This window comes from Heliconius melpomene, chromosome 15 (assembly GCF_056956725.1).
Source record: "Heliconius melpomene rosina isolate 202511_hmr_F chromosome 15, ASM5695672v1, whole genome shotgun sequence".
In the NCBI taxonomy this organism is placed as follows: domain Eukaryota; kingdom Metazoa; phylum Arthropoda; class Insecta; order Lepidoptera; family Nymphalidae; genus Heliconius; species Heliconius melpomene.
In genome coordinates this window covers 8,134,455-8,160,204 of record NC_140403.1, presented here as the reverse complement: position 1 = coordinate 8,160,204, position 25,750 = coordinate 8,134,455, and the positions used below count along the sequence as shown (strand labels likewise).

At 32.8% G+C, this 25,750-nt stretch overlaps 3 protein-coding genes across 4 annotated transcripts in view; 2 read left to right on the top strand and 1 right to left on the bottom strand.

The window, feature by feature from the left end:
• LOC146531597 (uncharacterized) overlaps positions 1–15,856 on the top strand; it is a 29,836-nt gene extending 13,980 nt beyond the window's left edge. The window contains exons 2-9 of the mRNA XM_085198608.1: positions 6,540–6,848; positions 8,074–8,309; positions 8,485–8,682; positions 9,044–9,167; positions 9,326–9,436; positions 9,668–9,821; positions 10,153–10,365; positions 10,517–15,856. Of these exons, the coding sequence (XP_085054734.1) occupies positions 6,540–6,848; positions 8,074–8,309; positions 8,485–8,682; positions 9,044–9,167; positions 9,326–9,436; positions 9,668–9,821; positions 10,153–10,365; positions 10,517–15,510 (6,339 nt within the window). The 3' untranslated portion in view covers positions 15,511–15,856. The remainder of the gene's footprint in view (positions 1–6,539; positions 6,849–8,073; positions 8,310–8,484; positions 8,683–9,043; positions 9,168–9,325; positions 9,437–9,667; positions 9,822–10,152; positions 10,366–10,516) is intronic.
• The window catches only part of Adsl (adenylosuccinate lyase), a 26,505-nt gene continuing 16,583 nt past the window's right edge, over positions 15,829–25,750 (bottom strand). For both annotated transcript variants that reach the window (XM_085198610.1, XM_085198611.1), the window contains exons 2-3: positions 17,140–17,435; positions 15,829–16,950 (exon numbers count right to left, since the gene is read on the bottom strand). In XM_085198610.1, coding sequence (XP_085054736.1) covers positions 15,936–16,950; positions 17,140–17,435 — 1,311 coding nt within the window. In that variant the 3' untranslated portion in view covers positions 15,829–15,935. The remainder of the gene's footprint in view (positions 16,951–17,139; positions 17,436–25,750) is intronic.
• Ssk (smooth septate junction protein snakeskin) lies at positions 17,968–25,616 on the top strand. The gene is made up of 4 exons (XM_085198618.1): positions 17,968–18,129; positions 24,188–24,384; positions 24,850–24,979; positions 25,228–25,616. Exons 1-4 carry the CDS (start codon positions 18,079–18,081, stop codon positions 25,321–25,323), a joined length of 474 nt encoding a protein of 157 aa, XP_085054744.1. The 5' UTR covers positions 17,968–18,078; the 3' UTR covers positions 25,324–25,616.

The window sequence follows — 25,750 nt, the reverse complement described above, 5'->3', positions numbered from 1 at the left end:
AATTCGGTTTAAAAAAGGGAAAGGAAGTGTCTTAATGGGAACAGAGTTTATTAACCCTAGAGTCCTAACTCCCCTCTGCCTACCTTGCTAAGTATGGCATACAGCGTGTTTACTAAAAAAATACTTAGTTTTTTTTCTTATAGTTCCATAACTTTATTTCATTAACAATAAGAAACAATAAAAATATATTAAAAATCAATACTAATAATAAGTTTTTTCATTATATATCTGTATTTTATAGACATATTTAAAAGTTTAAAAGCAGTTTAAACAAAAACTTAAATTAAAATTAACTTCGAACTCACAACGTTGCGACAACTGCTTATACATATTTTAAATAATTTAATCTTATCTAAAATAGATCTTATATGGAATCACATACAGTAGGTCGAATATATTTTAAAAGCTTAGCGGCATTTATGATGTGATACTAAATTGCAAAGATTTATGTTACATGTGTTTTTTTGAGGGCACTGCCTCACGGGCAGGTCGACGTGATGGCCAGCCAGTATGGAAGGTTGCTCTACTGATATATATTGTGCTCTATAATTAAACTGATAACAGTAATATATGTATTTAAGTATAATATTATTAAATAATAATATAATAAGGCGCATCGTGGCGCAGAGACACAGTGTGTAAACGGGATAGGTTGGGAGTTGGATTTTCATTCAAAGAAATGAAATATTTAAATGTATCTTTTTATTTCTTCGCTCCGGTATCGAGGCAGTGTTTAGTCTTGCTACTTATCACGCAATGCCTCAAGAATTCGGCGAAAAATGGAAAATAGAGTGTTTTAGCACTAGATTTTCTCTACGTAACTCTACGGGATACAGCGTGAAGCTGAAAAAATATATAATAGATTTATTGTAACAATAGCTGCACTTATTATAAACTTAAACGTACTCGTAGTCTATTACCACGTAGTCTAGACGTTAGAATTTAAAAAATCTTTGATATCTTTATTCAGTATCTACATGTCTTTCTTTTAAATAGAAAAATAACTGTGAGAGTTTTATCTCTACCGTATCACTTCTCTTTTAGTGTTGCCTGCTCCCACACATTTATTTTTCACTAACGTAACGATAATTTACAGTTGACATCGTGTATTTTTTTTAACAAAGCAAACAAGATTGATACACACACACATTACGGTTGAATGGATCAAAATTAATTGCAATTATTTTTAATTGCTATAATCTTTTACCATTCTAACGTCGTCGTTTACTAGGAAAAATCTTGTATCTGAATGACGCATACGTACGCGTATACATAATCTTAAACAATTATATAAAACTGCAATACCGCATTCCTATGGGTCAGGTAATATTAAAAATGGAATTAAACACTCCCTTTTTATTATTAATAAATAATAATAGATGATTATATACTACGTCCTAAATATAAATAAAATAAAAAAGCAATACATTAAAAACGAGCCTCACGCGCGTTGATTTCTTTTTTCGCGTGAAGTCATTGGGACTTATTTTTTCTTTTTTATTTGCTCTTTTGAATACTCATTTTTCTAAGGTTTTACTTCAAATAAATAACATAAGTACCTACTGCAGTCGCCGTTGTCAGGATATTTTCTTTTTCTTCTCAATGTTCATACGAGATTAGTAATAAATAAAATACTTCATTAACAACATTATTGTATTACTTATATTCGTCAGAAGTGTTGAGTGGCGGAATTCAACGCCGCGCTTTGCCTCGGCATTAAAGCGACGAAAATGGAAATAGATATTAGAAGCATCTAGTACATATAAATCATATTTGCGGTATTTAATAATACGTATATTAATAAACGATAGTAATAAAATTATTAAGTTATTATGAGCTAAAATGTTCAATATATATGTTACGAAATCGTAACGAGTCTTAAGTACGGGCTTAAGCTTTAAGGCTTGGCTGTTACACGCGCCTTTAAAATTCGTAATAAGTGGCATCATGACAGTATCAAAATGACAGCTGACATTTTTACTTTTTAATGTTCCAGGCAATGTTTGTATAATGCAATCTTTTTTATAGAAAGACCACCTGAGTAGGTAAAACTGCCCGCTGGATGATAAAACCCTACGTAAAGCTTTGTCTAATCGGCTCGCTATAATATAAAATAATTTTACAAATTAAAACTGGAAAAGTAATTTCAAAGTTTAGCTTGGTTAAAACATCGTTAAACTGCATTTTTAGTTTTTTCAAAAATTTTGTCTTAGCTTTATAGTTAATATAGGTAAATTATTAAAAAATATAATAAATGTAACATTGTAGTATAGCGTTGAATACTATTTAATATATTTTATAATTAACTTCCCGCTGCATCCTGCACATAGCAGCAGCAGAGGGATCCTGAGATTCTAGTGCTAAGACACTCCGTTCCTATTAAGACACTTCCGTCTCCCACTTTGTACTCAATTCCGGAAGCATTGCGTGTTGAGTGGCAGAACTCAACGCCGCGCTTTGCCTCAGCATCAGAGTGTAGATGAAAATATTTATTTATTCTAAACATTTTTTAAAATTCTAACTCAAGATCCGCTTACATTGAACTTAATATTATTATAATAATATTATTATTTAATAATATATAATAAATTATTATTTTATTATATAATATTTTAAATTCAAGTTACCTTAAAAGACCTGTCCGGAAGGCTTTTAAGTATAATAATATGCATACGACATTTTATCGAGTTGTTAAAGCTTTTTGCGCAATAGGCTATAATTGTAACGTATTACAAAATTATGTTATTGAAAAAAAGTAAATTATGAGAAAAAATTGTCATGGAATTCTTACGTTAGATATTATTTTTAACCGACTTCTGTAAGAAAAGGAGGTTATCAATTCGACTGTATGTTTTTTTTTTATAAATATATAATATTTTATAATGTGTTCCTATCAAATAAATAAGTAATTGCTTAGAAACGGGACTTAATAATAATATAATGTTTATTTATGTATCTTACGTAAAATATCATTTAAATAAATTCATTTTAAGTGGAAACGTTTACCAATGCCTCTAATGGATCATTTAAAACTAAATTACTTCCGATAGTAATAATTCCGGTGATATATTATTATGTATTTGAAAAATTTGATGTTTGACAACAGTTAAAGTTATAAATAGCTTAAAATCTTCGTTATCAAGATTTTTATGTTTTTCATATTTCGTAAGTTTCAATATACATTTCGCGGTTTTTCTTTACTGTATCCCGCATATCAGGTATAGGTAGAGTGAACCTGGGAACCTATTTTTAAGATTCTCTGTTCCCAAAAACACACTTCCGTTCACCACTTTCCGCCGAATTCTCAAAGTATTGTGTGTTGAGTGGCGGCACTCAACACCGTGCTTTTCCTCGTTATAAGAGCGAGGAAATGAAAAATAAAAATATAAAATTAAATATTTCATTCTCGCGATTGAGAATCGAACCCAAAACGGTCGCGTGTTCCCCTGCGCCAGTGTGGCTGCTTTAGCAAGGTGGGCAGAGTGAACCTAGTGTTAACATTAATGTATGTCACTTCACTCTCACTTTCAGTTTAATTTTATCTTAACACCAGATTTTTAGGGTCCCTCCTTATGCACACCTGTATAGGTATAAAAATAGTTAATAATTCATAAGTTATTTAAAAATAGTTATTAAATGATTGCGTAAATATTTTATAATAGGTTTAGAGGAAAACATTTATTTATTTATATACAGCAAAACTTAACTAAAAGCTGTTAAAAAAGTTGTTTTTGCCTCCGCCCTGGGAAACCACAACATTTATACGTAATTTATGGATCCATTCGAATTCAAGGTTTTATAGAAACCCTATCAAGAGCGCTTTATATACTTAGTTTTTACTATTGTAGCAAGTGTTATAAAATGTCAGTCATTCAATTATATAATTATTATATACTAGTGGGCCCGAACGCGGCTACGCCCGCTTGAACTATACCAATATTTATTAAATATATTTATGAATTTTTTTTCAGTTTTCGATAGAGAGATGCGTTAAGCAAGCTCATTTTGGGTGACGTTTTCTAACAACAAACTTTACAAATCGTTGCTTAGCAACTGTCACATAGCGACCGTTGTTATTAACATGGCGAACTAAATGGCATGTCAAATAAATAAATATTTTAATATATTGGTATATATCGAAAATATAACAAATATGAGGAATAAAAGTATCCTCTGTTCATCCCGATACCCTCAAGTATCTCTATATGAGTATTTTATCACAATTAAATTAGCGGTTTGGCCCTGATTGCATAAAAGACAGACAGACAGACAGACAGACAGACAGACAGAGTTACTTTCGAATTTATAATATAGGTATGGATTATATATTATTGAGGCGGTGGTGACGCAGTGGGGCAGCATCTAACTTTACAGATGCGAAGGTTGTAGATTCAATTTTCATATTAATAATTATATTAAACTCAATTTCAATTCTTCTATTTAATAGATGGGGCGTGGCATTTAGTTTGGAAAAGGGGGAATGGGGGAAAGATTATCTTAACACTAGGTGTTCTTGATATACTTTACACTACAAAAACTGAGAGCTGCTTTTTTATTTTTTTTATTAGCTTGATGCTTGAACCCGCACATAGCAGGGTACGTACAGGGAACCTGGGCACCTAGTGTTAAGATATTTCCGTTCCCCACTTACAGACGAATTTTGGAGGTATTGCGTGTGAAATGGCGGAACTCAGCGCCACGTTTTACCAGAGAGGCTTTTTTTATTATTATAAAATAATATTTAATACTCACCATACCGACAATCAGATAAATAAATTTAATTAGCAACCTTACATTTAGGGCAAAACGCAAAAAAAGACATATTTTAACTACCCACCTAGTTTTTACACTAAATACTTTATAAATGATTTATATAAAAATAAAATCAATTAATAATTTTACAAGTGTTTATTTAATACGGTTTAGCTCCAGTGATTGGACATCCTGTGCTTATGTTAATATAGCGGCCATTAAAATAATCAATGTCTTGTCAGTTTGTGCGTTGTGTAATATATGTAATCCAAATAAGTAACTAAAGGAGGTCGTACTCGTATATCATTTATAATTAAGAGAGGTGCTGTTAGTAAATGGTTAACTTACTTAACTATATTTTTTAAGGGAACCTAGGCTTAGGCCACTTCGTTCCTATCTATCTGTTCTATATCGAAGATATGCATGTTTATGGCGGAACTTAACGCCACGTTATGTCTATCAAAGCGAGGAAATAAAAATAGATACAAGCCCCCCGAGTGGGAATCGTAACCATGTCCATAGAGTTTACAGTCGCAATTTGTTCTACTACGCCAGGATAAACAATTTTTTAATATAATTAATAATATATAATATATAAGTGATATTTTAGTATTAATATTTTTTTTCTTCAATAACAATTAATTAATAATTAACACTTTAATTATAATTTATCATTACTTACAACATTTAATAACAAAAAAATAATAACAAATACAAAAATTACAAATATTAATACAATTATTTATAAAAATATATTGTCTATATCTAAATAAATTAGTTAAATAGCCGGTAGTCAAATTAAGCTAAGTGAGACGAAAAAATATTTGGACCCAATATAAATAATATTTTATTGATCATAAATTTATAATTATGACATGCAAAGATGATACATAGAAGAAGGTTATTTTGCTAATTTAAGAGTTTAACATTACGTGTATTTAATACGAAAAAAAAATATGATAGGTTTGTTGATATCCAATATAAACAGTTACTAAATATTAGGTTACTATAACTAGTGATGGGGCAGAGGGAAATGGAGCTTACCTACCCTGTTACCTCTCTATATTCTTCTTAGCGGGAAAAAGCGTGATGCTACTTATTTTAAGGGATTGTTCTATTCTATTAAGAAATACCTATATATTATTTAAGTTATTATCTTTAGTTATCTTAATAAATTACTATTGTTTCCATAATTTATTCCTCCATTTTTGGCCTATCTTTTGCCTTGAAAAATATAATGTGTCACTTATTTAGAATTTAATATATTCTATTAGAAATTGCGTTAATGACCAAGGCGATATAAATAATTTTTAAAGGTATCAAGGTTAACGTTACATCTTAAACTTAGGCGCAAAAGAATACATAATGAAGACTGCTAAGTTCTACTTTAATATATACAAAAATTCCAATTTTGACCAAAAAATATGCCATATTATCGTGTTGGTAACGTGTTTGAAATACACTCTGAGAAAATTAAATAGACAAAAATCTTAGGTTATATGTAAAAAAAAAAAAAATGTGAAGATAAAAAACGTAAAAAGGTGTCACTTTCTCTCTCAATCTTTCATTAGGAAATGAATCTTAGAGATTATCTAAGCTATCGTAAAATATGTTATTTATTTATACGTCCACTTTAAATAGCACTTATTAAGCTCACATTAATTATAGAAATAACTGAAATTAATAAGCGTAGTTCTTACAATTTACTACTAAATGAATTACCATCGTGTTATCCTATGACAATATATCTTTAAACTAATATATACTAATATTTATTCTTGTTTCAGAACCTCCAAGATATACTGAAATCGAAACACGTACAAGGTTTAGAAATCCACAATGCCCATACATCCTTCAATAAATCTAAAGTCATGGAAATCGTGGAAGAAGCTAGATCAGCTATTAATGCTAACGGGGGAGGGCCTCTCTTCCTGGCCCTACCAGCTCATCCTGAACTCCTCGCTAAGTACTACGACTTGAGAGCATTGCTGAAAAAGGTAGATCTGATGATGGTTCAAACACACGCCTTGGGCATGGTGAAGAAGATGACATATCATCCCAGTAGATTAAGTGGTTTATGGGATATGATGAACACGGTAAGACGATTTAGTTTTTCTTAATTTCATAAATTTCAATTATGAAATGAAATGAAATGAAATGAATTTAAATATTTCATTAAACGTATGGAACGTTTATATACAATAACTGATAAATGAAACATACATAAAGGAAAATTCATTATTTTCTATTGAAGTTTAACATAGCATTTACAATGGTGTGGAAAAATATGTTCAATTCAACCTTAAAATTATATTTTTACTTTATCATATCATCTTACGTTATTTCATAATAGGTTGTTTTTATGCGAACTTAAATTTACGATCATAGCTTACACCATTGAATATAATTTCTATTCCATTCACGCTCTATGCGTCTCATATAAACTAGTGCGAAGGCAAACTGGTGCTCTAAGAAAAATCCTGCAAGCTTAAATAATAAAACTTATTGCTTAACAAAAATATATCTTATTTTCTATAAAATAAGAAACAAGCCAAACGTTTAAAAATGTTATAATAATCCTTTGGTACAAGTAGGTCACTGGACAGGTGCATCTTTTATTAAAAATTTTAACTGATATCAAGTGGTAATTTAATCTAGAATTATAAATAAAGATAATCCAGATAATCTAAGTTTAGTCATCTCTTAACAATAAAGAAGGTTGAGAGAACGAAATCACACATATAATGGACTAAACTGCCTTCGCCTAGATGCTAAATTCTATGCAAATCTTGCAAAAGCTAGACGCAGCCAGTTGCTAGTGTCCACATTGTAGGCGTTCGTTTGACATCTTATTATAACAAGGATATAAATATATATGAAGTAAAATGAATTTAATGTAAAATGAGTCACTTCAGTTGAGAATCCGGCTGCGAATATTTATTTAATTATTGCGTCTTTTATAGTTTATAGGCAAATTAGTTATTAGATTTATTTATTTAGGTATAGGTAAAACCACAAAAATATGAAAACGGTAAATGGCAGGAGTTATTGGATCTTAATGGTCCAACTCAAAACCAATGGCAATTAACAGAAGCATTACAAAAAATCATCCACAACCGTATTAATATATATAAGAAATAACAAATAACTGTGATTACAAATAAGTAATTGTAAAATTGTATGTAAGTTAATACTAAGAAGAGAATAAAAATACATTTTCTACGTTATTACATAAGTTTATTTTCTTACAATCTCGATAAATATGAGTTTGTATTTATGTGCAAAGTATAAATAATAATTTATTCATTTCATAATTTCCAGGACTCAGTTGTAGACCTAGTAATCGGCTTAGGAGTTCCAGCTTCTAAGATAGTCATCAGTTTACCAGCAACAGCGAGACAGTTCACATTGACTAATGAAACACTCAGTACCCCCGGCAGCCCCACTGAGGACGACGATCCTAAAGAAATCGACCAAGCTGAGCTATGCAGGCAAATCCGCAAAGGAAAATGGACTTTAGAAAGAGACCAGGATTTATCAGCGCCTTACGCTTTTAAGTGAGTGATTTCAATTTTATGTTTTATTGCATTTGAAGTACATTTTTAAATTATTTCTTTAAAATGTGATATATAATTAATATGAATTTAGCATTCTTATTTATAGATCAACTTAATATCATAATTAATATGAATTTAGCATTCTTATTTATAGATCAACTTATTCCTCTTACAGGGACAAAACTTGGATTTCCTTCGAAGACCCCTCATCTGTAGATGTGAAGGGTAAATACGCGCGTGTCCGGGGTCTCGCCGGTCTCGCTTTGCACAAGGCTGATAAGGACACTGAGACCCCTTGTGGGCCGACACTGAGGACATCACTTTCCAAAGTGCTGAACCAACAAAGCAGAGCTCCGAGGGCTGCTGTATTGAGGTAATTTTCTTTTTCTTTTAAGTTAGATTTATTAAGTTTTTAATTTACTTGCCTCTTAACTAGCTATTTTATCTATAAAGAATGCTAATATAAAACGAAAGAACCTTAATCGTAAGCTTCAAAAAAGTGTTATTAAGTTTCACGATGTGTGATCTTAGTCATCTTTTAGGGCTTAAAACAAATCGAAAGAAATATATTTTCATTTTATGTATTAAAACTGAATTTTATCAGGAAATAAGTAGCTATCAAGGCCCGTCTAATAAGTCAAACTAAATTTATTTTGTTATATTTGTACGTTATAAAAAAACTTACATGAGATGCGTATATAACATATTGAGTAATCACTAATTTTAATTTCCAGATCTCTAGAAAACGAGATTCTATCAGCACCGTTCCACGTACAAGCGTTAGATGCTCTCCAAGTGTCACCTTACCGCATTACGCAAGTCGTCGACTCCGATGGCGTTATTCATTCTATTAGAGAGGTAACCTCATATTAATAAATATATTTTAATATTTAAGACTAAAACATCAAGCTAAATAACGAAAACCTTTTTAAAATATAAATATCGATTATTGGAACTTCTTACTTATTAATTTTATTTTTGAACTTGGTATATTTTGAAGTTATGTTATGTTTCAGGATACGAGAACTGAATTTTCTTGCACACGTCAAGGCTATTTCGTACACCCTCGGTCATGCGCGAGATTCTACCGCTGTGTTAAATTCGACCAACTTTCACCCGAATTCACCGTGAGTTATTGTTATAATACAAAATTAATTATATTTTTGTATGACTACATGTATATTTAATGTAAGACCATTGATATACAAATTTAACCTAAAGTAACCTTAAACTAACTACTATTGAAGAAGATCTAGGTTTCTGACAAGCATTTATTTAGATATATAATTTCTTATTACCTATATTACTAAATATAATATCTGATAAAAAGATATATGAAAATAATTTTCTTTTCATAGGTATTCGAGTTCGACTGTCCAGCTGGTCTGGCCTTCGATTCCCGATACGAAGTGTGCGTGTGGCCTGGAAGCCTGCCTCACTCACAAGCCTGTCCTGGTTCTTCCGAAATAGCACCAGTACCACATTCCCGATTCCAGTGCCCTGATCATGAGGGTAAACTATATTTAAATAAATGCTAAATGTATATGTAAATTCAAAAACTATTATTAATCTGATGTTATAATATAAATAAACGAAAATTAAGGATATATTCAACTATTCTTATAAAATTTTTTTTAAAGATATATATCTTATATACATATTTCTACAATGTAAATGCCACGCTTGTGTCTTAATGATTGTGGGTGTTGAGTGTCATCAGTGAATAAACTGTAAATATAGATTCTCTAAATAGATCGCATCGAAGAATAGAGTCACCAGTTTCTCAGTAAATAATAAACATTTTAACATATTTAAATTTCAAATAAATGTCTGTCCTTTTCAGGCTACTACGCTGACCCCGAGAATTGTCGATGGTTCTTCGCTTGTCTTGATCATGGAAAATCTCCTTTGGAAGCTTATGAGTTCCGTTGTCCGTTCGGACTTGGATTCGACGCTGCAAGACTTAAGTGCGATTGGCCCTGGCTGGTTCCTAACTGCGGAAACATAGGAAGATATGAAGCTGAAGCCTTTGGGTTCTCTGGTGCTGCTTTATCGGGTATGCTTTTTTTTAATTAAATTTTAAACAACAGGAATATGATTAAAAATTGCTTCTAAATAATATTTTACGTATATTTTTTGACTTTGATATTATTGAGTTCATACTACAAAATTGCCATTATATTTACATAAAAATATATATTTTACAGGTGCGACTGGATTTCATGGGAAGACAGCAGATTCAGTGAACATCGCTGCCCACCAAAGCTTAGTATCCGGAGCGTCTCTAGACAACCTTGTTGGAATACAAAACGGCTTCCTATCCAAGGACGACATTCTTGACTCTAATTTCATTGCTTCTCAAGAAGCTTCCAATCTAGGTTTCGCTGGACCACAAACTTATCAAATTGACGAAGGGTCTATTGATTATGCTTTGGGTGGTCAAGGAGAGTATAGTGGACTTTCCTACAAGTATGTATCAGCTGATAATATTAACAAGGGTCTTGTGCAAGCAACAAATTACAATGACGAAGACAAATATACAAGTGGATCCATAATTCTAGATGATTATAGATTACCGAGTAAAACGTTAGTTGCTTCCGGAAAATATATTCCTGAAATTTACTCTGGCAAATCATCATCTAGTATCGAATCTGGAAAATATAGGGGGAACGGTGCTTATGCTGGTGCTGCATCAAATTACAATAACGGCAAATACAACAGCGGTCAGTACAGAAAAGATAAGTCTGGCGCCTATGTTCATAATCCAGCCGGAGACAGAGCAAAGCCTTACCAACATATTGACGTACCACCAGTACCTTACGAACATGTAGACGCTAAATATACACAAAATACTGAATACGATGTAGGAAGATACGATGGCTCATATAACATTGGCGCGTATAGCCAGGAATTCTCTAAAGGATATAACTATCCAAAACCGGCTATTCCGTTCGAAGAAGGAGTTTCTGCAAATCTATATAGCGTTTCAGGTCAATTAGATGCTCATGCAAGTGGAGCAGCTGCAGGTGAAGGAGGTACAGTAACCTACCACGGTTACACTAATACTGAGTCCGGCAAATATGTCGGTAGTAGTGGATACAGTGGTGATTCTCAAAGTCTTACAGCCGGTGCAGTTAAAGTTGGCCTTGTAGGAAAAACAACTTTGGTAGATGTTGATTATTCAGATCAAGCTAATCAACAATCACAATCTTACAGCTCCGATGTTATTCACGAAAGTCAAGCAGTTTCTCAGCCTGTAGTTTCTATTACTCATGTTGGAACTGACATACAAAATATTGACGGATATAGTTATGTTACTACACCAACTTCATCTGGTATTCCGACTACCGCAAATCCTTTGCCTATAACATACAAAACAACATATGTACCAGAAGCACCTAAGAGCAGTATTAAGCAAGTATTTGGTTACACTCAACCTGCTGTTACTTACGTTCAACCAACATTAATTCCCGTCAAAGTAACTCCACAAATTCAAGTTACTAATTATAATCAAGGTCTAAACTACCAGTACGAAAATAAGGACTATGCGCTTTATAACACAGGATCAGCTAGTAATGCTGAGTCAGGATATGACCATTCTCAGCCCGCAACAAAATTTGTGAGCACTGTTACTTATACTACACCTACTCCAACAGTTGCTGTTGTTTCTTATAAGCCACAAGGATTTGGACACAGTCATCAAACTATTCACAAAGTGGAATCAGTTGGATTTGAATATTCTACTCCTACCCCTATTACTGAGCAGCCATTTAAAAAATTAGTAGCATATACAACTGGTCCATCTGTTTCTACTTACGTACAACCAACAGCTCAGTCGTTCAGCCATCAAACAATACATAAAGTTGAATCCGGGAATGTTTATTCTCCATTAGAACAAGTAACTGGAAGCCAATCTGTTTACGAAGTTCCACAAACTGTCGTGCAATATTCAACATCAAAACCAATTTCACTACAAAATGTGGTAATATCGACAAATGAACAACAATCAGTAAGTCAAGGTAAATCTGAAGACAGCTATGAATATAAGCGGCCATTGGTGCAGTTTGAAGAAACGCCAAAAATACTTACATATTCCACGCCCGCACCTACAGTATACAAATCTCCAAGTTATAGTTCACAATCTATAAGCAGATATAATACTAAACAATATGTCCCTGTATCACCAACTGTACAATCCTATGTGTCTTCAACTCCCGTAACTATCAACGAGAATCCAATTCTCAAGTATACAATAAAGGCTGATCCAGTGACTTTTGTTAGCTCTACTTATGCTCCACAGTCTTATAGTCAACAAACTGTTCGTGGAGATAATTCTCAATTAGATGTTGTATCAGATAACCAATATGTAGCAGGGATAAAATATGTAACGCCAAAAACAACATATTACGCACAGCCATCTTTGGCTGTTCAATCCACTGTTTCTACTTATCAACCTCAAGCTTACAGTCAACAAACTATCCACAAAGTTGAATCAGGTAGAGTGAACGCCTATGATTCGTCAGCTTTGGGATATGAATATTCACAACCAGCTGTCAGTTATGAAACTTCAAATATAGTATCATCAACTGTTTCGCCAATAATTACCTCCACAAATAGTCCAAAATCATACAGCCAACAAAGTATTCACAGGGTGGAAAAGCAAAGAATTTCGTCAACATCACTTCCGGCTATTGAAGTAACTTATCAAGAACCGTCTGTTTCTATTTATGAAAATCCTATATTGAAATACACCCAAACAGTCGCACCAGTCAGCTATATTCAGCCTACTGCGAGCGTATTTACTCAAACTTATAAACCAATCCAATCTAAAGTAAGTTATGTTAGTAGGCCAGCTGAATATGAGGGTTCAGCGCATCAGACGTATGAAGCTGGTTACTCTTACAGTCAACCAGAAATTCAAAGAGACATCGAAACAGTTAATACTGCAAAATATTCTGACGCGAGTTTAGTTTCTCAGCAATCTTTCACATTATCACACAACAGTGCAAACACACAAAGTGAATCTGGGAAAAATGTAGTTTTTGTATCTACAACTCCATCTTCTCTAGTTTATGAAGACCATTATACTGAGAACCAATCTGCCAAAAGAGTAAAAGCTTATAAAGCTCCAGAGTACATACCACCGAAAATTGAGTATCAGCAAGATTTTGTATCTTCAACAGCTTCAATTCCTATTCTTCAGCAAAATTCATTTGTCCAAACACAACATCAATACAACTACAAGCCTGTTGATTATTCGCAACAATCCGAAGTTCAGTCATCTTCACAATACGGAAATAGTCAATCTAATACTGATCAATCACAATTTGTCGAATCTATACATTTTTCATCTTTCCCAGAAGTGTCAGCCAAGACTCAGTACACCCAAACCAATTATCAATTACCTGAAGTTCAAGTAGCCTACAAAGCTGAAGAATATTTACCACCAGTAGTATCAACTGCCTTGCCTGTAGTATCTTCTACATATAGATCTCAATACTCAACGACAGCGTCAAGGGAATATTTACCCCCAACTTCAAAATCTAAATACACTGCACCAGAATACTTACCTCCAGTAGAGCAAGCATTTGCGGAACATTCTACACTGTCGCCAGTTACGAAATCTTTACAATATTTACCACCATCTGAAAGTGTAGGTTCAAGCGTAGTCAATTTTGATAGTTTTGGTTATAACAATGAAGGAGAGTCCTTGGGTAAATTAAGCACTTACCAAGATTTTAGCGTACCTGCTGTTACACCAATTATAGTATCATCAACGGCCGCACCTATTACAAGAAAGTCAAATATTGTAGTCGAATCAGCTAAATCTAATTTGCTAGGTTTTGGCACAGTTGGGCCTGATGCAGGTTTAGTATCACATTATTCTACTCCAGCTACTATTTCATCCAGTCCTGACAGTTATTATTTACCATCTGTTTCGTCTACTTACGCTCCTGAAGTGTCATTAGTTCCTAGAAAATCGAGACCAAAATATATAAGACCTGCGGTAAAATCCAGTACTGAGTCTTATGTCGACTCGACTACTGCTTATAGAGCTCCTGAATATTTACCACCATCGGAGGAGTATGTAAAAGAAAATATTAAATCTTTCGAGTACCAAAGTACAGCAGCCCCCAAAATTAAATACAATCCTTATCAAGAACAAGTACAAACGGTAGTATCAACAATTTCACCTCCTGTAAGAAAACAAAATATTGTAGTAGAAACGGCTAAATCTCACTTACTTGGCTTTGGAAGCGTGGGGCCTGACGCGGGATTAGTTTCCGAATATAGTACCCCGGTATCTATTGAGATATCTAAAGCAGGACCCGCATACTCTACAATCCCCATTAAGCAAGAAATAGTTGAAGTGGCACAAGTTGTAAGAAAATCTAAACCTAAAGTAGCCGTAGTAACAAAACTAAATGACTTCAATCCACTATTAGTCAGAAAGTTAGGTGCAGTTTGTAGTTGTCAATCACCAGTGTTAGTTTTAAAAGGCAGAAGGCCTAATGTACAAGAACAGGAAGTTGAGGATTACAGCATTGGCTATGATCAAGGTCGTGGGGACATAAACGAAAATGCTTATGTAAAGGCTGCTAGAATTTCTACAAATCCTATTAATACAGTTACTTCGACGCCCATAATAACATCTACTTTTAATCCTATTATCGTCCCCGAAGACTCTTTCTATCAAGACTATCAAGATGCAAGCAATGATAATATAGCTATAGTACCTACTCAAAAAGAATATTCAGAAAGTTACGTATCGAGTACACCTATTATTTCCACAACCGAAAGAATTGTACGAATTAAGCCACGAGTCAAATCTGTAACTGTAGCACCAACATATAAGACAATTCTACTTAACGAAGAACAATCTGCGGCTCTCTCAGAATCGGAAGCATCAGTATCTGAGATTGATTCGAAATCGTTCAATCGTTACGGCCCCGGTGGCTGGAGAGGAAGGGATGAAACATTGCAAGGTTCAATTGATTGTAAAAGAGCAGGTTTATTCAGACATCCGAAGCAGTGTAACAAATTCTACGCTTGTAGATGGGACTGCACAAAACAAAGGTTCACCCTTCATATATTTAACTGCCCAGTTCAACTCAGTTTCGACCCTAATCTAGGTGCTTGTAATTGGCCCAGCCAAGGACCAGCTTGTCAAGGCGACACTCTCCTAACAAATGCTCTATAAAATGTATTATAACTGAAAGCTTGCGAATCTCAACGTGCCATCAAAATTGTGACAAGCGTCACGAATGTCCTACGAGCTTAAAAATTTCGAACGTATATAATAAGTTGAGTCTCTCTCTTTTAATTTTACTAGGCTTATTTATTTGTTTGATTGTTTTAATTTTAATTCATAGTTATTTATTACTCATGCTCTATTAAAGCTTGTGATTGCAAAGCATTACTTTCGGCAATGATTCAACATAAGTTACCATCGTCTAGTTCATTTAGAATATATGTTTTGTGAAGTTGTGGAGTCATTTTTATATGTCGATAAACGCTGTAATGTAAATATATCATTTATTCATGTATGTCTGTGTTTTATTTCATTACAATTCACATAATTAATTACTGTATTATATAATAATGTCAAATATTATTACAAAACATTTAAATATTTAAAGCAACTGGTTTTTCAACTGCTGCCAATGCATCCTTGTATTTTAATATAACTGGAGCTACTTCTTCTTCGATGAATTCTACAACTTGTTCTGGCGCTCTGCCTATAAAAGTCGATGCGTCCAAAATTTTTTGTAGTTGTGGAATAATAGGAGCGAAATATTCATCTTTCTTAACGCGATCAATAAGGTCATTATCTTTTCCTTCTTGCTTTACAACTGCCCCTGCTTCATGTGAGAGTACTCTTATTTTTTCATGGCACACCTGGCGATCACCTCCAGCTTGTACCATCGCCATAATGATGTTCTCGGTAGCCATAAATGGCAGCTCTTGAGCTATATGGCGGGCAAGTACTTTAGGGTATACGACGAGTCCTTGGCATATATTCAGTAGAGTGAGTAAAGTTGCATCAGCGGTCAAAAAAGCTTCAGCCAGTGTAATACGTCTATTCGCTGAGTCATCCAGAGTGCGTTCCAACCATTGTACTGCATGAGTGTTCGCTGCGTTTGCGTGAAGGCTTATCAGATGGCGTGCAAGTGCACAGCAACGTTCAGATCTCATAGGATTTCTCTTATAGGGCATAGCACTGGAGCCAATTTGAGAAGATTCAAATGGTTCTTCTAATTCTTTACGTGATGCAAGAATACGAATATCAGAGCACATTTTGTGCACTGTCGCTCCTAAACCAGATAAAGCTGCTATGACTTCTAAATCAACTTTTCTCGAATAAGTTTGGCCAGTTACGATGTATCGTTTATCAAATCCAGCGAGTTCTGCCACTCTCTTATCTAGAGCTTTTACTTTGGCACTATCACCCTTAAAAAGTTGCAAAAAGGAAGCTTGGGTTCCAGTAGTGCCTTTGACACCGCGAAAACGTAAATCATCTCGCGCGCGTGATAAAGCACGCTCGTCCATTAATAAGTCGCTGAGCCATAGCGACGCTCTCTTTCCTACTGTAGTCAACTGGGCTGGTTGCAAGTGGGTGAAACCCAAAATTGGTAAAGATCTGAAAATAAAGAAAAAATGCACATAACTAAAAGTACAATGCAGTTCAAATAGAATTCAATTCATTAATTAAAAAAGAATCGGATAATTGCAACTATTTTAAATTTTATTTTGTAATTGTATAAATGTATTATATGTTTATACAATATTGGTTAAAATGTAATATAAACAGAACAAGTTAACGACTTACTTATATTCATCAGCAAATTTAGACAAACGGGCGATTACGGCAGCCAGTCTCGGCAAAAGCAGGTCCAGACCATGCTTGAGGACTATCAAGTCGGTGTTATCACCAACATAGCATGATGTAGCTCCGAGGTGAATGATGGGCGCAGCACTAGGACATCTTTCAGCCAAAGTATGAACGTGGGCCATAACGTCATGACGCACACGCTTTTCATGGTCCGCTGCAGATGCAAAATCTATGTCGTGGATAGCTGATTCCAGTTCAGCAATTTGTTCGTTACTTATGTCAAGACCCAACTCCTGAAACGAAATAAATTTAATATTAAATATATAAGTTCATAAAAGACAAGAGTTATAATGGTAAATTTATAAGTCGGATACATGGACAACCATTTTTTCAATAATCATAGCATTTGGAATATCGTTGACTGCATTTCGCTGCGTGGCGGAACTTAACGCCGATTTGTGTCTTATAGTAAAGTGAGAAAAATGAAACTAAATTGAATTCGATAATTTCCCAGAGTGGAAATCGAGCCCATGACCATATCTTCATGCTTGTGCCACGATGGTGATAAAATGGTGATATCATTTAATCCATTTTAACTTACTTAATGTTCAAAAAGTAACCTAAAAGAAAACGTATGGAAAATGTATATGGAATACAATTTTTAGACCATTAGTTGTAAAATGATTAAACGTTATAATATACGATGCTACTCGTATGCATTAATTTAAAAAATACTAAAATAATGTATCACACCTACCTACATGTCCTACTAATTCGCTGAACAGATAAGATTACACTCGTGATAACCTATAGGTGCTGATAAACAATATCACCAGTGACGAAGTGCGTTTAGACAAAAACGGTCAAAAAACAATAGGATTTTTCACTTTAGAGGTTATTTTGTGTGAAAATCGAAAGTTTATTTATGCAGTGATAATGGTTTCCGTGCAAACAATTGCCACTATTGTGGTTAAAGTTTTCAAAATCGTAAGTAGCTATGTTAATAAAGTAATAATTTCTAGCAAAATAAGGCCCTCAAGCCATAGTCATCGCCATGCTTAAATTAAAACTTATAAAAGATACCTTACTTCTATAGTAGGTACCTATCTACTAAACTACTTTTTACTAGTACTCCGCTTTAAACTATTTTTTTAAATTATAATAAAAAACCTAGAGAAAAAACTCGTATATGAAATTACAAGATTCGATTAAGGATTGACTAAGTAATCTAGTTGTCTATTCTTTTTTATCGTCTCTATTAAATACTTTTAGGTAATTGTGGCCTTATCCTTTATTGAGCTTTTAATCGTTTATTTAAAACAATAATGACGCAAAATTAAGACGCATAAATTATGAAAATACATAACAATGAATAATTATTATTACTCATTTATTGTTACTCAGTCAATATAATATTTCTGCAGCGAGATGAATTGTAGAGCATGAATGAAATGAATCATCCTATTTCTTGAAAATAAGGCGTGGTTTTTAGGATATTGGATAATTATCCTTAATCAATGGAAGGAATTCTCATACAATATAGTAAATAATTAATGAATGATCTGTACCGGCTGAATCACGTTTTGAACTTTGCATAATATAGATTCATTTACATTGTTAATACAGAAAACAAAGATTATGCATATCGTTGAACATTACTTAAATTAAGATATATAAATATGTATTTTTGGGTTTTTTAGTATTTGTAATCTATTTAATGATAGTCCTATTTTTCCAAGAGCATGTCTAATAAAGGTCCCTGTGGCCTCATTCGATATCGCGATAACGCCACGCCTTGTTGAATTAGCGACTATCATACGGCACAAATGCACAGAAATGACGACAACAAGTAGTTTTATTTAAAAAAAGGGAATCTATACTTATAATAAAATCGTATCGGATCGGTGTCTGTACATGGGAGATATATGTATAAGAAAAAATGTTATTTTTCACATTTTACATTATTAATGTAAAAAATTCGGAAAGCTCGTACGCGTATATAAAAGCGTAGTAATAAATATCCTTATTTCGTAATAAAATTTTCGTTCTAACAAAATTAAAAAGCAAACAATTCCGTAATAATTACTTGAATGTACCTACAATTTTAGATTCTCTACTCTACTTCGTAATGTGTACTGTACTATTGCAAAATATTTAAACAAGCCACTTTATCTGATAATAATAATTACTCATAGGGCTACACGGAGTACGTACCTCGCAGGGCTCTTGCTTGTATCACAGTAATTTTTGTATAATAAAACTAAGATCACTTTTCTATTTCCTTCTTCTATTCGATTTCTACTGGTGGGGAACGGAAGTGGCTTAATGGGAACTGAGTGTCTTAGCGCTATGCGCCTAGTTTCTATCTGCCTACCCTGCTATATATTATCCGGAATATAGCATGAAACTAAAATAAGTTTTTTTAAGTTTCCTTTTATAATTTTTGTTTTATATCTAAAACATTCATACATATGCCATAAATTACATTAAAATTATAGTAGTAAGTTTCGTAATTGAAGCACGGTGGTCGCTGAGTAATCTCATGCGATGAGTAATTGCACTTGCTAATAAATACTATTTCCTGTGCAGTGTTTGTGCTAGCACCGTGTCAGATCCGAGGAATTTTTCTTATCTGTATCTTATCTATCTATCTATCTATGATGTTTGATATAAGCGCATATGGCTGTAAACAAAGTAGGCGAAGGTTTTTTTTTAAATTACTTATCTACTTCCCAAACGGAAGCTGTTTGTGATAAATTAAAATATTTCGGTGGCGTTCAGCTCTGCAACTTGACACCAAATGTCTCAAACCCAACAGGAAAAGCGGTGAGGGGAGTCTTGACAGTTCGTTCACTCTACCTATCATGATTATATTATATTCCGATTTCAGCATAAAGCGTGAAGTAGTAGGTAGTAATAATTATTAAAGAACTCGTAGGGAAAAAATGAGTCTCACTTTAAAAAATAGTTACTTTAATTCTAACTTACTTTAATTAACAGCAAAACCAGGAATTTTTTCATTCACTCGGAGAAAATTTTAAAATCCTAATATGGAAAGCGCTGGATGAGGTCTTTACACTATGTTTTCTATAAGTATAATAACTAATAATATAAACAAATGACACGTAAGATGTCATGTGTTTCTGTGATCTAGAAATGAAATAGACCTTATCGATGCCTTAACTGTGTTAAATATACTATTATCAGAATTATACTTAATTTGTTTTGTATTAAAATAAAATTTCGAATATGCGTTAGTTGATGTTCTGCCGGTACCTGATGTTTGTGGGTACAATTTTGAAACCATAGTTATTTAAACTTAAATGAAAAGGCTATTTGACTGAATTAAAGATAACAGAGAAACGAGCCTCTAAGCTCTCGATACCTATATCTACTTTTAAAACCAGAAAAAGACTCAATCTCATTCGTAATCTATTAATTACAATAATTATTCATATATCATGTGGAAAATATTAATTTACTTTAAAATAAGTTACTATATTTCATTGTGGTCGTCCTTACACATTACTTCGTCTATAGCAACCGTATTTAAGTATTTAATTCAATAATCCTGACAAGGTCTCTTTTCGTATGAGCTCTAATTATATTAACATTGTACGACAGGACTAATTAAAACTCATTTGCATGAAACGTATGAGTACGAGTACATTTAAATATATTAAATATGATTTATCCCAAAGATGAAATATTTTTTTTAGTTTCGCGCTTTATTCCGCATGTTTATAGCAGGGTAGGCAGAGGAAATATAACGTTAAGACACTCTGTTCTTCACTTTCCGCAATTTTTTTGTGGGGTGGCGAATCTCAACTCCGGTTTGTCCTTTCACCCGAGCGAGAAAATGCAAATACAAATGATTCCCCACGAATGATAACTCCCGTCCCACAGCTCACTATACCAACCTGACTTCTAATAACTAAGAGTAATTTATAATAAACAATAATTCTATATATATAATATCTATAACAAACTTTAGAAAGTATAAAATTTGAAATCAAAACAGTTGCACGATATCTAGCAATGTTTTGATTGTGCGAGGAAGTAATCAACGTTTACTGTATTTGATCCCGACTTCCTGTCAGCGACAATTACTGGTACAGTGTGATGGCTACTTTAATGTTAGCAGCTGTCTTTTGTAGAGTTGATATTATACAGATATTGCAATTATCATTATAATAGTTTTATTTAATTTCCCGCTGTATCGGGAACCTTGTGTTAAGGCACTCCACTCCCCATTTTCTGCCACATTCTGGAGGCACTGCTTATTTAGTGATGGAGATGGAGTGACGAAATGAAAACATTTAATATTTTCAATTTCCCGAGTGGAAATTGAACCCCCAACCGGTCACGTTCAGTTACACGCTTATGCTCCTGCGCCATGAATGGCCTTTTAGGAAATTTCAATAGCAATTTATAATTAATTAATTAATCGACGATGGGTTTAAGAACCGAAACACTATTTTGAACTTTTAAACTACTATAATAATTTACTATAATATTTGAATGCATTTCCGATAATTATTTTAATCATACAAATAATTACTCGTATATCAATTAATTTAAAAGATGAATTACAAATTAGACTTTAACGGATAACCTCAATGAATTCTTGAAAAGGAAGTAATTATTGTTATAGGCTGTTTAAATTGTCGAGTCGATTCCTTACATTTTAGTAAAGTGGTATATCTATAATTTCCTTTAAATATCGATATTTAAAATTATTATAATTACTATTAAAGATGTTATATATCTTATTTAATGATAGTCGGATACATGCCTCGTTTATAAATTGGAAATATCTAACTTGGCTTAATAATATTGCGGTAATAGAGATTTATGGTTGTAATATTTAAAATTTTCTAAAAACTATAAATTAATAGTAACATAGCGATGCCAATATCAGTTTCCCTTATTCAAGGTAAAAATTAAAAATTTAAAATAATTAACTTTGTGTAACATATAAAAATAATGGGCAAATTGTTTTTATGATACTAATCCAAATTTCGAAATATAGGCTTTAGAGATATTAAAAAAATACAGTTGAACTGAACTTCCTTTTCTTACAGAAGTCGGTTGAAAAAATTAAAACAAATCTTTCTCTCTTATCTCATTACTCTATGGTACACCGTACAGCAGATGGGTGTGTTGACTTCTGACCTGCCCATGAGTAACTGCATTAATTACAACATATTATGCTCTTTGCGAACGTTTTACCGATAGAAGCGTTAATTATTTCAATTGTTAATTAAGAAGATTGAAATAAATAGCTTTGATAATAAAAGTTTAGTAGTATTCTTTATTTGAAAAGTTTCTTTTTCAGCTTCACGCTGTATCTCGCAGTAACAACTAGAGGGAAAGGGACCCTAGTGTTAAGACACTCCGCTTTTGTGTTAAATATTTCATTTAGTCAGATGGAACTCGAACCCACAACCTATCCCGTATACTCTAATGCCCCTGCATCACGACTGGGCTCAAATATATGCTTAAATTATAACTAAATAAATGTAAAAAAATCAAAATATTATAATTTTCATCACAAATTTTTCATTAATCATCAAAAAGAATAGGAAACATTCATGTTAAATAGATTCAATTCTTATTAATTCCTCAGATCATAAATTAGATGACACGTACACAGCTTGGCCCGACATTAGTCAGAAGTCATGATCCCAGGAAGATGGATCGGTGAAATTACTGACATAACTTACATGACCGATTGACTTACGCGCCATATGTCCTAGGTTATGGCATCATACTTTGTTTTGGTTGTGTATTAAGATGTCAGAATATAACTGAGTTTTTATAAAAGTGTTTTAGAAAAATAAAGAACTTAATTTTTATCGATGTATCTCAGTTTCTGTTTCTCTGTTTAAATTTTATACCGGGTAACTTTTTGTAAAGAAATTATTCTTTGATCTTATTTTCGTATTTTTTTTTTTTTTACTTTCTGGATATTAGTTATTAATCATTAATTTTCAGATTGTTTTCTTGTTTATATGTATAATACTTTATCTTTGTACCAAATATCCAGATTCTAGGTCACCTAGAAGTATGTTAGGATTTTGATAAGTTAATGAGTCAGTCACAAAAATGCCTGTTTACAAACGTTAATATATTAACAACCGTTTGAGTAAAACTATTGAAACTAGTGAATCAAATGTGCTTTGTTCCATGCATGTACTCGTAGATACAATAATTGTTTAACGAGTCATTTAGGGCTCAAAGGTAGCTCAAAATGATTCGTGTGAAAAAATAATTGCCCGTTTTCAGCTTTTTATCTTGGCTTGGATACTCTGGCGCGTGTCTTAATAAATATTATATCTAATTAAACTTCGCTATATAAAACTACTTAAACTACGCTGTAATCAACTTCAACTAAAAATGAGACTATGTCAGTAGATAAGTAAAGGCATGTTATGGCACCTCATAAAACATCAGTGTCGTACACACGTCGTTTGAACGTTATTATGTGTAATTTGTTTGGGCTAGAGCATCTGCTGGACTTATAAAACGACAATGGATAGTTAAAAATTAATAAGGATTGATTTTAGTTGCGAATAAATCGTGTGTTATCGATATCGATTTATAGATAACGTATTCGTAGTAAAGTAAAATGAACCTTATTTCTATACGTTTAAGGATTACTTGAAGCGAAACTAGCAGTAAATAGCAGATTATCATGTTACAACGACAAGTTGAAAATATCAATTCCATGAGATCATATTTGATAATAAATAACACAATATAAAGTGTTTTTACATAAAAAAATGTACTTAAAAATATATAGTAAATGAGAACGGTCCGCCGAATTCAGAAGGTATTGCGTGTTAAGCGGGGGAACTCAACACCGCGCTATGTCTCGTTACCAGAGAGAGAAAATGAAAATATTACATATTTCAATTTCTCGAGTAGGAATCGCACCCACAACCTGTCAAATTTTCAATCACACCTGTGCCTCGACTGGCCTATATTTACTTAATGACAAATATTTCAAATTATTAATATAATCTAACATAAATATTTCCAGGTTTTAAACATTGTAATTCTAGTGCTTTACCGCACAGGATACAATGGCGAATTCTTGGGAGTGGGAGGCACGTGGAACCTGAACGAGGAAAAGAATCCAGATTCCGAGATAGTCGCATCTGGCGTCATTGTTGGCTACCTTATATACACGCTGGTCCAAGTTGTCACTTTCCTATTTGGCACTACTGAACACAAAAGGTGAGTTGAATTTTTATAAGTAAAGAAAATCTAGCAATATGATATTTTTTTCTTCCTTATAATATCGTGGAGCGAGGTTGAGTTCCGGAAGTGAGTCACTTACTTCCGTCACTCAACACAGAATATCAAAAAAGTGGCCGAAACGTGGAAACCGGAGTGTCTTGACATTAGGTTCCCTTTGCCTACCCTGATATACGATAAACTTAAAGCTGCTTTATTAATATTATTTTATAATGTTATTTTTCGCTTCAGGCGAAGTAGGCAGATAGTATACTAGTAATAAATAGCTTTGTTCTTCAGCTTTTACGCCTTTGTAAGGTATCTGCTATTAGAAAAGGGAAAAAATGCAGCTAGTTTATCTAACTACACTGGGATACTTCTTTATAAGTATCCAAAAAGTAAATAATTTAATAAAAATTTTTTTTAAATATTTACTTAACATATTATTTGGTTTTCTTATTTCAGAGCAATGTCAGAGATCGTAATGAATTTCATTGGTGTGTTCTTATGGATAGCGGTAGGCGCAGTAGCGTTGCACTACTGGGGTGGATACCAGGGGGAGCACCAGTTCCAATTCGTATTTGCTGAGAAACAGGTACCTATGCGTTAAATAAAATGTTTATTAACAGAATCATTAAGTATAATTTAAAAAATAAAAAAAAAAACAGAAATTAGAAATTTAGAACAGGTGCACCTGGTAGAGACATTTACATTCGAAACTACGAAAAATAAAAAAGAAACTCAAACAGAATTTGAGAGACAATTTGATTAAGCAAAAAATCAAGATTTTACTAAACTTTTTAAATTCTACTGGGTCAAGCCTTATAAATATATTTTTTGCAGGTTGGCTTAGCGGTCGGTGCTTTATGTGTCATCCAGGGCGCGGTATACTTGCTAGACACTGCACTCTCCGTAATACATTTTACGAAAGAAATGTAAACTTTAAGTGTATTCTTAAGTAGTCTAGATTATTTCTTGTCTATACATAAGGTTTAAATAAACGACATTACAAAATCATTTTTAAATACAGATAATTTAGATTATATTTAAGTATCGTAATTATATTTAAGACGAAGTATTTCGATATCTTAAAAATGTAATAGCTCTCCGAAGATTTTGTAACTCCCACCTTTTGTAATTTAATTATAGTTCTTTTATGTAATTTGTGACCAAAAAGAATTATCTTTTATATTAACTGTCCTTAATTTTAATAAATTTAACAAATAAATTAATTACTTTTGTTTTTTTTATCAATATCTATCTTACATATTTTTATAAGTATATATATAGTCGTGTACGTGGAGCATTTCACAGAAAGCGAGAAACGAAAATATTTAAATGGGAACGGAGTGTATTAACACTAGGT